The 14,196-nt window shown below is 35.3% G+C and overlaps 1 protein-coding gene across 1 annotated transcript; it reads right to left on the bottom strand.

The window, feature by feature from the left end:
* Nucleotides 1-344: 344 nt before the first annotated feature.
* Nucleotides 345-852, bottom strand: LOC131639051 (uncharacterized). Its single transcript, XM_058909567.1, has 2 exons — nt 611-852; nt 345-507 (listed from the first exon to the last, which is right to left on the bottom strand). The coding sequence occupies exons 1-2, from the start codon at nt 850-852 to the stop codon at nt 345-347; spliced, it is 405 nt and encodes a 134-aa protein (XP_058765550.1).
* Between the last annotated feature and the right edge of the window lie 13,344 nt (nt 853-14,196).

Below are 14,196 nucleotides of genomic sequence, written 5' to 3'. Positions count from 1 at the left end.
CCACACTTGAAGCACTTCTTTTCTCCACTCTTGCACTCATTCCTTCTATGTCCAGGTTCACCACAGTTATAGCACCTAACGGGAGCACCAGAATCTCCCCCACTAGGCCTTTTCCAATCTCCTACTTTTGGATTCAATTTACCATATGGCTTACCTCTATCCATAGGTTTCTTAGCTTTCTTGTCAACTAACTCACGAGAGTGAGATGACTTTAACTTAAGGCTATCCTCTTCAAAGATCCGACTACAGTCCACTAAGTCAGCAAATCTGCGGATCCTCTGATATCTAATATCCTGCTTGATCTCATCACGAAGGTCATTCTCAAAGTTGATGCATTTCGAGAATTATCCAGCTTCATCATTGGTATAGTGAGCGTAGTACTTAGCCAGTTCCACAAACTTAGAAGCATACTCAGGCACTGTCATACTACCTTGCTTTAGTTCTAGAAACTCAATCTCTTTCTTTCCCCGAACATCTTCAGGAAAGTATCTCCTTAAGAAATTCCCTCTTGAACATAGCCCACGTGATTGCTATGCCATCAGTATCCAACTCAGCCCTCGTAGCAACCCACCAATCATCAGCTTCTTCAGACAACATGTGAGTACCATACCTCACTTTCAGGTTCTTAGCACAACCAATAACTCGAAAAATCCTTTCAATTTCCTTCAACCACTTCTGAGCACCTTCCGAATCATGAGTGCGTTTGAACAACAGAGGATTGTTCCTCTGGAATTCTTCCAGTTGTCTATTCGCACTAATCCCAGCTCCATTAGCATTTCCTCCCAACACGCCAGCAATCATACCCATAGCCTCAGCGATAGCATCATCGTTTCTCCCACCTCTTCTTGCCATTGTTCCGCTAATCATAAAATAATTTCTATTAGCTCAAAAGTATCGATAGTGTCAACTCACACTAGTCGCATACACAGGGAAAGACTGACACAAGACTCTGGTCACAATGACCGACTATGCTCTGATACCACTATTGTAACACCCTTCTAAGCCCCCACGGAAATTATTAAAATAATTAGAGTAAAACATGAAAACAAGGGTGCCACAATTAATAAGAAATTAAAAGCAATTATAGTTCAACTGTCATGCTTATTAGGAACGATTCATTAAATAACAATCTCATTTTTATCACAGCGGAATAGTATAACATTCACCAACATAAACCAATGGAAACAAAATTCAATACCAATAAAATAGAGTATCACGAATAAATTCTAAAACTATCATTCCCAGTGTTATAAGACCAGAGCATGACCAACACGACCCATAAATAAATGGATAAACTCCACGAGCTATCCTCACCAAGAAAATAGGCCGCTACTCCTCAATCTGAAAATTATCAACATGTAAGGATGAGTCTCATTCGTAATTAATAAGTATTATACACTCATAAGCAGTAAAACGTCATAGAAATACTATTCACCCAATTATAACATGTATTCAGATTCCTAAATAGTTAATCAATAACCTTACCAACAACACATCATTGAACATAATGCTAAAATCATTCAGTCATACAATATCATCATGCACATGAATGAACTGACACTATGCATGTGGTACCATACATGGGCTAAACCCATCCGACGGATCTATTCATCACCAAGATACATCCCAATCGACACAAATTCCACATAATGGGATTTATGCCCACCATTCGATCCACAACATCACTGGGATCCATCACCAAAATGCGTATGAATGAATGCACACATATGACATACTTACAACATCACCGATCTGATGCATGGCATCGTCTTATTACATCTCACCATTTCATCACCAGTAAGCATGCACACGTCTTAGCAATCATTCGATCATAACACATATATTCATGTCAAATATCATTCAATCACAACGAAATTAAAATAGTTTCATCACTATACCACATTGCTACATTCACACATACATGTACACAATGCTACAATTCATCATTTTAAATTAAATCAAGATTTAAAAATAAAGTCGGGTCACTACCCATTCCACCAATTTATCATATAAAGCTCTGAATCAGCTTCGCAACGCCTAAAACGGCACATAAATCGGACACTCGGATCAAAAGATACAAAAATTAAAAGTTGCAGATTGGCCTCCTTCGCCAGGCGACAGGGTTGCCTCGCTCGGCGCTCTGAGGCAGTAACGAAGCCACTTTCAAAACCCTCTCTCCCGCCGGCTCTCCTGGCGAACCGCTCTGGGTGCTCGCTCGCCCGACAAGTCGATCGCTTTGCCCGGTGCTCCGCACCAGAACCAGAATTCTACAGTGCGATTTTAGTATTCTTCCTCTCCCAATTTCAATCCACTAGTACCACAATAGTTCCCATACCAAAATATCATCAAATAACATATCGTATTACAGTTATAACACATTTTAGAGGTCATTTAACACCAAAATCATTCATCAAATCATCAATTGCATCAAATCAACACAAACAACCTAAATCTCCCAGAACCCCAAAACCTAAACATGCGATCGAATCAAACAACAATCCTAATCAGTTCTACTACCATTGATTGCATAATAATCATTAACTAGAAGAGTCCCCCCTTACCTTAGAGTTGAATTCTTCGAAGGTCCTCTTCTTCCTATCTCCTCTTTCACGTATCTTCTCTTCTTCAGACTTGGCTCTTTTGCTTCTAATTTTCCTTATCCTCAATTTTCTGTATTTTATGAAAAATAGAATAATGATTAGTGAGGCCTACAAACTTAGCACCCCTCTCTACTAATCACAACTCCAAAGCCCAATTATTTGTTTCCACGATATTTCTTAATAATTCGCCAAAAATACCAATTATCCCATTAAATAATTTAAATTTAAATAAAACTAAATAATGGAAAAAAATACGAGGTGTTACATCTCGCCCCATCCCTATCACTTTCCACTTCCATTCATTTACAACCTCCATGATAATATGAGATAAATTTTCCATGCACAAGACAAAAATATAAGGATATATTGGATCTCCTTAGTGGATTCCTCATTTCGTACGAAAGAAATCGCTTATGGCATCGCTCCATTTGACATTCGTTTCAACACTCGTGATAGCATGCATAATAATATTAACAATAATCTCCGGTATGTTGGTTTCTTTAAGGGTTCTCCATATAAAATCCCAGTTAAACTTTTCGTACGCTTTTGATAAATCCACTTTGATGATTAAGAAACCTTTTTGGCCCTTCTTATTATGCATTGTGTGCAGAACTTCTTTTGCCACTATAATATTCACATGTATGCTTCTTCCTAGGACAAAACCGGTCTAGAAAGGTGAAATAAGCTTGGGCATGCAAGCATTCAATCTATTCACAATAACCTTGCTGGCTACTTTATATATAGCATTTCAAAGTGAAATTGGTCGAAATTGTGTAACAAACTGAGGCGTCTCAACCTTTGGATTCAGGCAAATATCAGTTTGATTAACTTCCATGATCTCGTTGGGGTTCTTCCACAAACTCTTAAAAAAGTCACACACCTTTCCTCCTACCTTATTCCAAGATCTCTGATAAAAGTCAGCTGGAAATCTGTCTAGACCCAGAGCCTTCAAAGATTTCATATCAAAAATCGTGTTTCTAATCTCTTCATCCTCCACTTGGCTATTCATCCTTTGACCATCTTCTGCATTCATCACTGGGAAAGTAATAGTTGTAGGCTCCCATTCATTCCAGTTAAAGTTCACATAAAAGATATTCTTGTAAAACATATTAATAAGGCTCTTAAGATCATCCTCATAATCTATCGAAATGCCTTGCTCATTTTTCAACATAGTAATCTTATTCTTCCTCCTTCTTGTAATGGTCTTCATATTATAGTATTTTGTGTTATGATCCCCATATGCTATCCATTTTGATCTCGATCGTTGAAACCACGTCAATTATTCCTTTGCAAGAATCCCACTAAGCTCCTTTTGCAGCTTATGCTCCAACTTTTGCGTACCGATATCATTATCCTTTTTGTTGCAAACTACATTGAATACCTTTAATCCTAGCCATGATTACTTGTTTTTTATACATGACTTGCTTGAAACAACGTCTAGTTCCTAACTCCGGAGGTCTACTCGTACTCACACCTTCAATAATGCTGAATGTAACGCCCGTTTTTACGTTAATTATTTCTTTTATGTGTGTTATGTGAATTAATTGATATTTATGTGTTAATTGTGTGTTTAAGTTATTTTTATGTTATTTATTGAGTGTTATTAGTAAATAGCATAAGTTAATAAGTGTTATGAGTTATTGGGCCTAAGTAGGTATTAGTAATTGAGAGGTGCTAAATAGAGCACATTAGTAATTTGAGGTTTAATGAAGGTTTAACAAAACAAGGGTTTTAGAGAATTAGAGAATTATAACTCATTTGGTGAAAATTGGGAAAAGAAGATAAGAGTAAAGAGAATAGGAGAATCCAAGATTGGAGCTAGAGTTGTTTTCAATCCAAAACCTAAGGTAAGAGTGTGGTTCTTTCATGCTAAAGGGATGTATGATGATGTTTAGGGTGAGTTGGATTGTATGTAGAAACCATGGATTTGAATGTTGTAGAATCTTAGGGTTTTATGATGAAATTGCATGAATTTTTGGTTGAAAACATGTTTTGATTGATGATTGATGATGAATGATGTTAGATGTTGTGATTATATGTGTCTAATTGCTGTTTGGAGTGAGTTTTAGGTGGTGGGTGTGTGATTTTGCAGTTCTGTGTTTGCTGCTATTTTTCTGCAGAATCGCACGTCCGCTAAGCAGGCTCGAGGCCGCTAAGCGGATGCTGTTTGTTTTTAAAAAATTAATTAAGCTCGCTAAGCGGAGCTGGTCCGCTAAGCGGAGCTTAGATTTTGGTTCGCTTCTGTTTTTAGTTCGTAGAAGTGCCCTTCAAGTTGGCTAGTGGATAATTTGGTGTCCATAAGCGCGCTGGAGGGTCTCTCCGCGGACCCTGTTGTACAAAACTTGTTCAAACTTTAACATGATATATCTTTTGATCCGTAACTCCTTTTTAAGTGCTGTTTGAACCTCTGTGAAGCTTTAATTGATGTCTTTCTAATAAAGATGATTTGAAAACCTTTGGAAACCTTTTTGAAGCTTTCTTTAAATGAAATTGTTTGATGTTGTGATTGTTGTTGTGAAGTGATGTATTGTTGTATGATGTTATAACATAGTGACGTGATGGTGAATGTATTGTTGTATGATGTTACAACATAGTGACGTGACGGTGAAGTGATGAATTACTATAAAAGTAATGATGTTTAGTCGATGTTTGTGATATCTTGTAAATGTCGTGTTTGTGTGGATGTTGCATTTATTGAGTCACATCCATTACATAAAGAGACGGTGGCCTTAATGGCAAAAGCGACGGTGGCCTTACTGGCAAATAGCGATGGTGTGCCCGATGGAAAATTTTGAGACGGTGGGAGTTTTACTCCAAATGGTACTACATGCATTTGCATAAGTCAAGTCGCATTTGAATCACATTGATTTGTGTTTGAATTGTTAAGATGATGAGGTGTTTGTGGCGATGTGATGATGAGATGTTATTGTGATGCACTGATATTACAATTATGAATTGAGTATGTTGTCATAATTGATTATTGACATGGTTGCCGTTTTGTAAGTGTTTAGCGATGATAGTTGTTGCAAGATGTTATGTGATAAGAAGTGGTGATATATGTATGATCTTTACCATGCTTTGAATATTATCATACGTTTATTTATAATGAATGATATCTCACCCCTTCTGTTTGAATGTTACACTCAGTTGGTAACGTGCAGGTAACGACGTGGAGTAGCCGTGTACCTATTAGCTTGAGTCGGTGTGTCTATGCTTTGATACGCAATACTCGGGGAACGTTTGCATTGCTTGTGGTTTCATGATGTTATATTTGGATTAGATTTGTTATCCTATTTTGGATTAGGTTGTTATGTCCTTATGAGACTTGTTGGATTTGTTGTTGTCATGATTGGCATGAATATTATGATTTCCAATTATGATGTTGATGAATTTCGCTGGGATATTATGAACTATATGAGTTGAATGTTTTAATGAATTATGAGTTTCCTCCGATATAAGTGTTATGTATCCATGTTTTATGAGCATGATTTGTGATGATGTTTAAGTTGAATATCTGATGCCTCAAATTTGTTGCTTGTTCGATGTATTGCACTCTGATTTTCTTATTTAATTGCAGGGTAGACTTGGGGTGTTACACTGAACACCTGGCATCCTCATTTTGTCTCTTCATTAATGCTGCTTGTTGTTTTTGTCCTTTTCTTTCTGCATGCCCTATTCCTTTTTTTCATGGGGATACAATATAAAAGTTGAAGCTGATTGGTTACTTTTCCTTTTACTCTGAAACTTCTCTTTGTTTGCTTTTAAAGTCTCACGTGTGTTTTTTCCTCCATTAATTCCTCCCTTGAAATATGTTCCGCCACACGTTGCAAGACTATTGGTCTTCTTAGCTACTCATTGGGGGGGACAACATTATGACAGTTCCGGATTTTACCCTTGGTCTTCCCATTAATTCCATTCTTGACACATACTCTAGCATGCACGTTAGTCACACTATTATCATGCACCAAATGACTGCCTCCATCTGTCTCATTATTTATCACAATAATTGGATCTTTATTGACCTCCACCTAATTTGTCTCCTCATTCACATTTCGCACCAATATCGCCGTTATTACCACCATTATTTTGTTCCTTAATTGGTTCATATTTTTCCCCTAAAGTATCATCTTCACTCAAAGACGCAAACCGCGATCCGTATTTCCAACATTACTCTCTCCAGATTCAGCCACCTCCTTGCCTCTATCATTCCCTCCATGGTTATCCTCCACTTGTATTTTAACTTCTGTACAACCCTCCTTATAATGTTCAAACTTCCCACAAGCTAGACATAAAAGGTGCAATCCTTTATATTCTATCTTGTACGACCTCCCTTTATGGAAAACATAGCTAGCAGAGGCTTGGACAAATTCACCTCCACACACACCCTAACATACTTTCCTCTTTCTCCTTGCGTAGTAGTCTTATCCATTTTCACAGTCTTCCCAATTCTATCACCGATAATCTTAAGGATACTTTGATTATAAAATTCTATCGGGAGCCCTACAATCCTCAACCACATAGCCACACTTTCTATTGTATCACTCTCACTATGGAAGTTGGGACACCAGTCTTTAACAGTCAGATAATGGTCATATATAAACCAAGGTTCTTCCATTAGAGAAACACTTTTGTCCTCTTCATGAGAGAAAGCAACCAAAAAGTGTTCATTCCCAAGATCCACAATACTTATGATGCCTCTTCGCACCCACATTTGGCGCAACCTCGTTTCCAAGGCTTTATTTATAGCCTATCTTCCTCCCGAACAACTTCACAATAACGCCCGTTTCCATGCCCGTTGAATACGTTTTTCTTCATATTCAGACAAGATAATTTCTGAATAGTTTTATTTTTTACTTTTATGTTGATGATTTTAAAAAGATGTCAACTAATTTTTCAGTGATAAAATATTTATTCCATGTATGATGTTAATAATAAACTAAGGCTAATACATTAAGAAAATTATATAAGAAACAATAACGGTCAAAAATATAGGAGATTAACTGCCTTACTTTATACTACAAAAATAGTTATTTTATATTAAAAAATAATTGCATGGACTTTAACTTTAAATAGGAACTAAATAAACCTCAATGGAGAAGCCTATTAGACCTTGTGGCTGTGCTTAAATTAAAAATTGAAATTGGTCAATATATGTGGCTATTAAGAACATAAATAAAGGCACCTAATCCTTTGCGCATGAATGGATTCCCGTATTAAAATATCATAGTTTAGTTTTATGCTTCATTGTTTCACCACACAGCTGTGTTACCGTGCTACATAATAATTGGAATTCAATAGAATAAACACCAAGGAATAAATAGATCTTAGCCTTTTCTTTTAATGTTCAAAGTAGACAATAACTTAACATAGAAAAGATGCGTCTCTCCTGAAATATGGAGAATATATAATACGAGCCGTCTAATTTAATATATGCAATGCAGATTACTCCAACTATATAATATGACCCATGCAATCCATACCCCTCAATGTGTCAGTATCAAACAATAACAAATTGAGGCTATTGAATATTTAGATACTCATATTTCATATTTTCATCTAATATCTTTAATTATTTTGCAAAATTTACATACAGAAATTTCACATTTTAATTTTTTTTAAGGCTTAGATACTCACCCTTTAATAAAATATCATAAGTGACATGACACCGATAATAAAAAGATAATATAGACAATTTTTAAAATCAAACATGTAAATCATCTTTTACTCACAAGTTAACTTTACTATTTTAAAATTTAATTAATTATATTTTAGATTTTTAATTTTATAAATTTATATTTTAGTTCTTCTTTCTGAGAGTATCGAGTATTATTTAAAATTTTAATTTTGAGAGAATGTGATAATTTTTTTTCTTTAATAGAATTAGAGTTTGATTTAATTTATCTTTGTAAAACTGGATAGCTAAATTGTAAATTTTACGATTTTATCAAAGATCCTTTGTCTTTTATGTCGTAATTTTTATTTTGTTTGTAATATCGTTTTGTCGGCTTTGGATCGTTCTTGGGTATCAAAGTTGGAGAACCATTAGTGCTCCTTTTTATTGAATTGTTGCTTACACACAAAAAAAAACTAAAATGTAAGATGTTATGTGTCACTCTATATAAACTTTTTTTAGGGTCTATCATTAACCAATATGAGATTTGGGTTTTGTCCAATACCCCCTCGCGCCGAACAGTATTATCAACATGTGAGATTTGGTTTTTCCAATACACTCATCTTATGCTCAACACTATGTATAACCGGTAGTTGGTCTAAATAAATTAGCTCTTGATACCATAATAAAATTAGAATTTAACCAAATTCATTTCTACAAAATTGACTTATACGGTGACATGTATCTCTTTATATAAACTCTTTTTGCTCACGAGAGAGGCCATAAAGACGGAATCGGGTCAAATTTAAAAATGCATGCACCAAATGCTAGAAATGCCTTATCTTTGTAATTCATAGCAAATAGCTTTATATTGAAACTATTAAGTCATTTCCTAGGGAAATGAGTATGATTTACCCAAGGCTCAAATACTATCACAAACACAAAGTATAGTTTGTTACTAATGATTATTTTTTGAGCCAATTTTGTAGGAGGACTAGGAAGTCCTCTTAGAGCACCCACATCGGTGGGTTCCACACAGGTTTCAATAAAATTGTGTAAGAATTTCCAGATTATGCACAGTGTAAGGGGGATAAAAAATGGTGCAGAGGTGCCATATAAGGCACCGTAGTTTTATTGAACAGATGGATTATTTAGAATATATTTATAAGTATAGTGAGACAGGATTATTAGTTATATATTTATATATTAATATAAAATATAAATTTGGAATATATTGTAAGTTTAGTGGGAGCCATTTTAAAATTTTAGATGAGTGGTATGGTTATTTGAAAAATATAGTTGGGTGGTTTAAGTATTTGAGAAATGTAAAATAATATATTATATTAGGTGAGGTCCATTTACACCACCAAATTGAGTGGTATGGATGTGTATGCTCTTAGGTTCCAAAAGAGATATTTCTTGGAGTTACCAGGATTAGGTCTAGTTGAGTGTATAGACTTGGAAGTCATCTTTTTTTTTTCAATTTCTTTTTGGGGTAACAAGTTGAACTTTTTTATCAACTTCTTTATTTTTCAAATTTGTAGGATCCTCGGCTTCCAACTCGGCCATGTTGACCCATGATATTTTGAGGAACTCCCTAGCATTAATAGATGCTTCATCATTTGATTTAGGTGTGCAATGTGTTTCAGTTTCATATTGTGTCTTAAGGACCAACTCAACAATCGACCCATTGATAAGTGCCAAAATATAGTTATTTTTGTATATAGTTTTGTTGCACTTATTGACTCTTTTTCCTCAGCTTGTGACTGAATGCGTACGTTTTCGTTATATTTGTACAAAATACGTTTTATTTGATTTTTGATTCGTTTATGTATCGTTTGACTATTTTTTATTCATTTTAGAGATATTGGATCGTATTGAAGCCTCAAGCAATAAAGTGTCGAAGACACGACTTCAAAAGGCATAATTTTGGAGAAAATAAGGACTGATGGCACTAAGCCCCATCTCTAACGCGCTACCACTTTGCATTCCAGAGGCAGAGCTGAGTTTACAAGCGCACTTAGCGCACCTGGCCCGCTAAGTGCGGTCCCCTTTTTCAGTCCAGATATTTTGTAATAAAGTACAAGCGCGCTAAGCCTAGTGAGCCCTCTTAGCACGCCTGCAAGAATATTGCCTTTATATTTCTCATTTCAGCCATTTTTTATGGTATGGTTTTGGGGATTTTTGCTCCAAATTTTATCACCAACATTCTTAGGTTAGATTAGGCTAAGGAAATAAACAATGGATGATGCATCTTGATGATTGGGAGTGGGATGTGCACTTTTGTTGGAGAAATCTACATTTGTGTTTGTTTCTCTTCTCTCTTATCTTTGAATTTTTCATTTTTTGAGGATTGTATATAGTTTATTTGTCTCGATGTATATGTACTAATCATAGCATTGTATAAAATCTCTTTTATAAATCATTATCGGTGTTTATCCTTGTTTTTGCTTTATTGTTGGAATTTGAGTTGTTATAGACATATACTTATATGATCTTGTTCTTGGATGAACATTTGTTAGGTTTTAAACTCTAAACATAGATTTAGGCTTAATATTCACCATGAGTGTGAACTCTTAATGCTCTGTGTTATTTAGTTGTGTGAGACATCCACAAGGAAACAATACGGTTGATATCTCAACTATGTGTTAGATATAACCTCTGTTGTGAGCGGTACATGATGATATTGGCGAGTAATTTAGGTTGAGTACAATTGATCGGTAGGTTTAAATATTTGACAGGTAGATGAGATTCAATCCCGAGAGTTCTCTTCTCTCCGAAGAATGCATTTATTTTCCTGTTTATATCTTTTTACTTTTAATTAATTTTAACCCAAGCTCAAAAACACGGAAACCGTTGAATAACATTCTTTCCCTCCACCATTCTCTGTGGACACGATAAATTCCGGAATACTTCGAAACTTTTGCTTGCCACTTTACTGCGTTAACACTCATGCAAAGGGTCACGATTAATCACATCAATGCTCAAATCAAGCTCCTCAATCATAATGTAAAATGGAGGCTCGAGCTGAGTAAAGGTCTTGACAGCAAGACTATTAATCTCCTACAAAGTGTTGAATGTCATTTAATGTTTTTAGTTACTACATGGTCATACTTAGAAATAACAATTTTTCCTTTATTCTTAACCTACCCATAAGATATGGTGACACAATCTTAGTTATTGGGCCTTGCTTGTCACCATTTGGCTTAGTCTGGGAGTTTTTCTTATTGTAGAAGGCCACATCATGACCAACAAAATTACAAAAACTACAAAATTCCGGTAAATTTTCATATTCAAGTTCAACAAAGAAAGTGAATTTCACTATTTCTACCAGCACTTTATAACTAACCAACTTGGTAAGGTAAATATCAATGAGAAATATTACAAATTGTCCAAAAGGCCTATCGAAGGAAGGCTAATTAGATACTGAGTCGATGCACAAAGGTGTTCCAATGCTACTAGTAATGCCAAAGAGTATTTTCGGTCTCCAGTATTTCTAAGACAAACCATTAATCTGAATCAATACTTGTGTTGATGTTTGTTTAAGGGATAAAGGAATAAAGTCTCTAGCCTATGGAAACAATTTCAATAACCTAGGAGAAAGATTACAAGAGTTGAGTGCCCTTACATCTTCTAAAAAGGATAAGGAGAAATAAAAGTAGCCCTTCCCAAGTGAGGTAATACCCTATTTTTCGATGGATTTCCACAACTCCAAAAGCGTGAGACACAAGGAATCGATCATTAAAGGAGTATAACCATTTGTCTAAATGACTCTACCATGGTAATTCTGTGGATCTATGTGCTTGTAGGTATATTGAAGAAGTGATCCAATATGATGACGCTTATGGATAACAAAGATCCAAGTCAATTAGTAGTTGTTTAGTTTGATGATTACAACACTTGAAGTCAAGTAATTTCTAAAGATAACTCAAGCGGTCAAGGATGCACAAGGTGGTTAATCAAGTTATCCTTCTGAATAAAGCTAAACGTTTATTTTAAGTCAATAATGTAGTCAAACGACTCTCAAGTGAAAACTTAGGCTTCAAGTATTATCGGTAGTTTAACCTTTCAAACTCTCAAATGATGGTTTTCAACATGAACATATCTCAAGCCTCATCGAGAAGTCTCAAGGTTCTTGCATGAGGCAAAAGTCAAATATAATGATGCCAAGATTTGAAGCTTTGGAGTGTGAAAGAGAGGAAGTGTGAAAACTTATCTAGTTGTGTTTATCTGAGTGACCAGTCTCTTGTAAAGACACTATGAAATTTATATAAATGTCATGGATAATTCCCCACACACTGAAAGCTCTAGAGAAGCCTTTCACCTTTTAAATTAAATCATCAAATATTTTTGAGATCTAACTAGTTGATTAGGAGTGTCTAATTGATTGAGGGCTTTTTCTAACTCTTTAATTAATTAGACCGTAATCCTAATCAATTAAATCATGTTAGGTGTAGTCTGAAATTGATTGAGACATCCTCCTAATGCTTGGTAACGACTCTATATCAAAATCTTCCATCTGTGGCCTTAGTAATTGATTATTTAGGTTGTCTATATGATTAACCTAATCGATTTAGACATTAGATGGGCCCATGATTCTTTTCAAATTTATACGCCTTAATCGATAAATAGACAGCTTATCTATCACTTTTTCACAGCCAGAAAACGTGAAAAACCTCTATTTTAATTTCTCTTATCACCTCTCTAAATTACTCATATTTTCTCACATATTTTAGCCATAGTGCTTCAAGAGTGTTCTTGAGTCTAAATGAGGATATTTGTTCTGGTTGTGGGTAAAATTATAAATTTACCAAGTGTGTATTTTCTCTTGTGTAAATAAATCTTCCATAGGAAGTTATATTTTTCTTGTGAGCTAAGCTAGTTAAAAGTTATTGTTTGTATAGAGGGATTGTCTTATGAAGTATCATCTGGTTTGTTAGATTTGTCTTAGATAAAACACTCTCTTTTGGTACGTTAAGATCAGTTAAAAGTTCTATTGATACTAGATCATTCGGGTTACAATTTCTCTTAGTTTCTAAGTTTAGTCTGGTGTAAAAACCCAGTAGAATCGAGATCATTCTAGTAAAAATATTTGTGTAGTGGTAAAACCCCAGTTCGGTTCAGAGGATATCCAACTCAAAATCCCGTCTTGGTTGAAGGATAGAAAAACACTTAGAAAGGGGGGGGGGGGGGGGGGGGGTTGAATAAGTGTAGTCTTAAAAAACTTGAACGATAAAAATAAATTGCACAGTTATTTTTATCCTGGTTCGTTGTTAACTAAACTACTCCAGTCCACCCCCGCGGAGTGATTTACCTCACCTGAGGATTTAATCCACTAATCGTAACAGATTACAATGGTTTTCCACTTAGCCCACGACTAAGTCTTCTAGAGTATCCTGATCACAACTTGATCACTCTAGGAACAAATGCTTAGACACAAGCTAAGACTTTCTTAGAGTATCCTGACCACCACGTGATCACTCTAAATACAACTGCTTAGACACAAGCTAAGACTTCCTAGAGTATTCTGATCAACACTTGATCACTCTAGTTACTTACAAATTAATGTAATCAATTCTAAGAGTATTACAAATGCTTCTGAAAAGCTATAATCACAACAGTGATATTTCTCTTAAAGTTTAAGCTTAATCTCACTAATATATTACAGCAGCAATGTAGTGAGCTTTGATGAAGATGAAGTTTCTGAGCTTTTAATTGAACAGCGTTTCAGCAAGTTAATATTCACAGAATTTGGTTCAGAGTTGTTGTTGTTGTTCTCCTTGCTTCTCATCAGAACTTCATATTTATAGGCGCTTGAGAAGATGACCGTTGGGTGCATTTAATGCTTTGCGTATTCCGTACAGCATTGCATTTAATGTTTCACGCTTTTGTCAACTACCTCGAGCCTTGTTCACGCTGTGTCTACTGACGTTGCCTTTAATAGCTTCCAACGTTCCTTTTGTCAGTCAGCGTAGCCTGCCACTT

This window comes from Vicia villosa, unplaced genomic scaffold (genome assembly GCF_029867415.1).
Source record: "Vicia villosa cultivar HV-30 ecotype Madison, WI unplaced genomic scaffold, Vvil1.0 ctg.002522F_1_1, whole genome shotgun sequence".
In the NCBI taxonomy this organism is placed as follows: Eukaryota; Viridiplantae; Streptophyta; class Magnoliopsida; order Fabales; family Fabaceae; genus Vicia; species Vicia villosa.
Note: the sequence above shows the minus strand (reverse complement) of the source record. Positions and strands in the feature narration are given on the sequence as shown.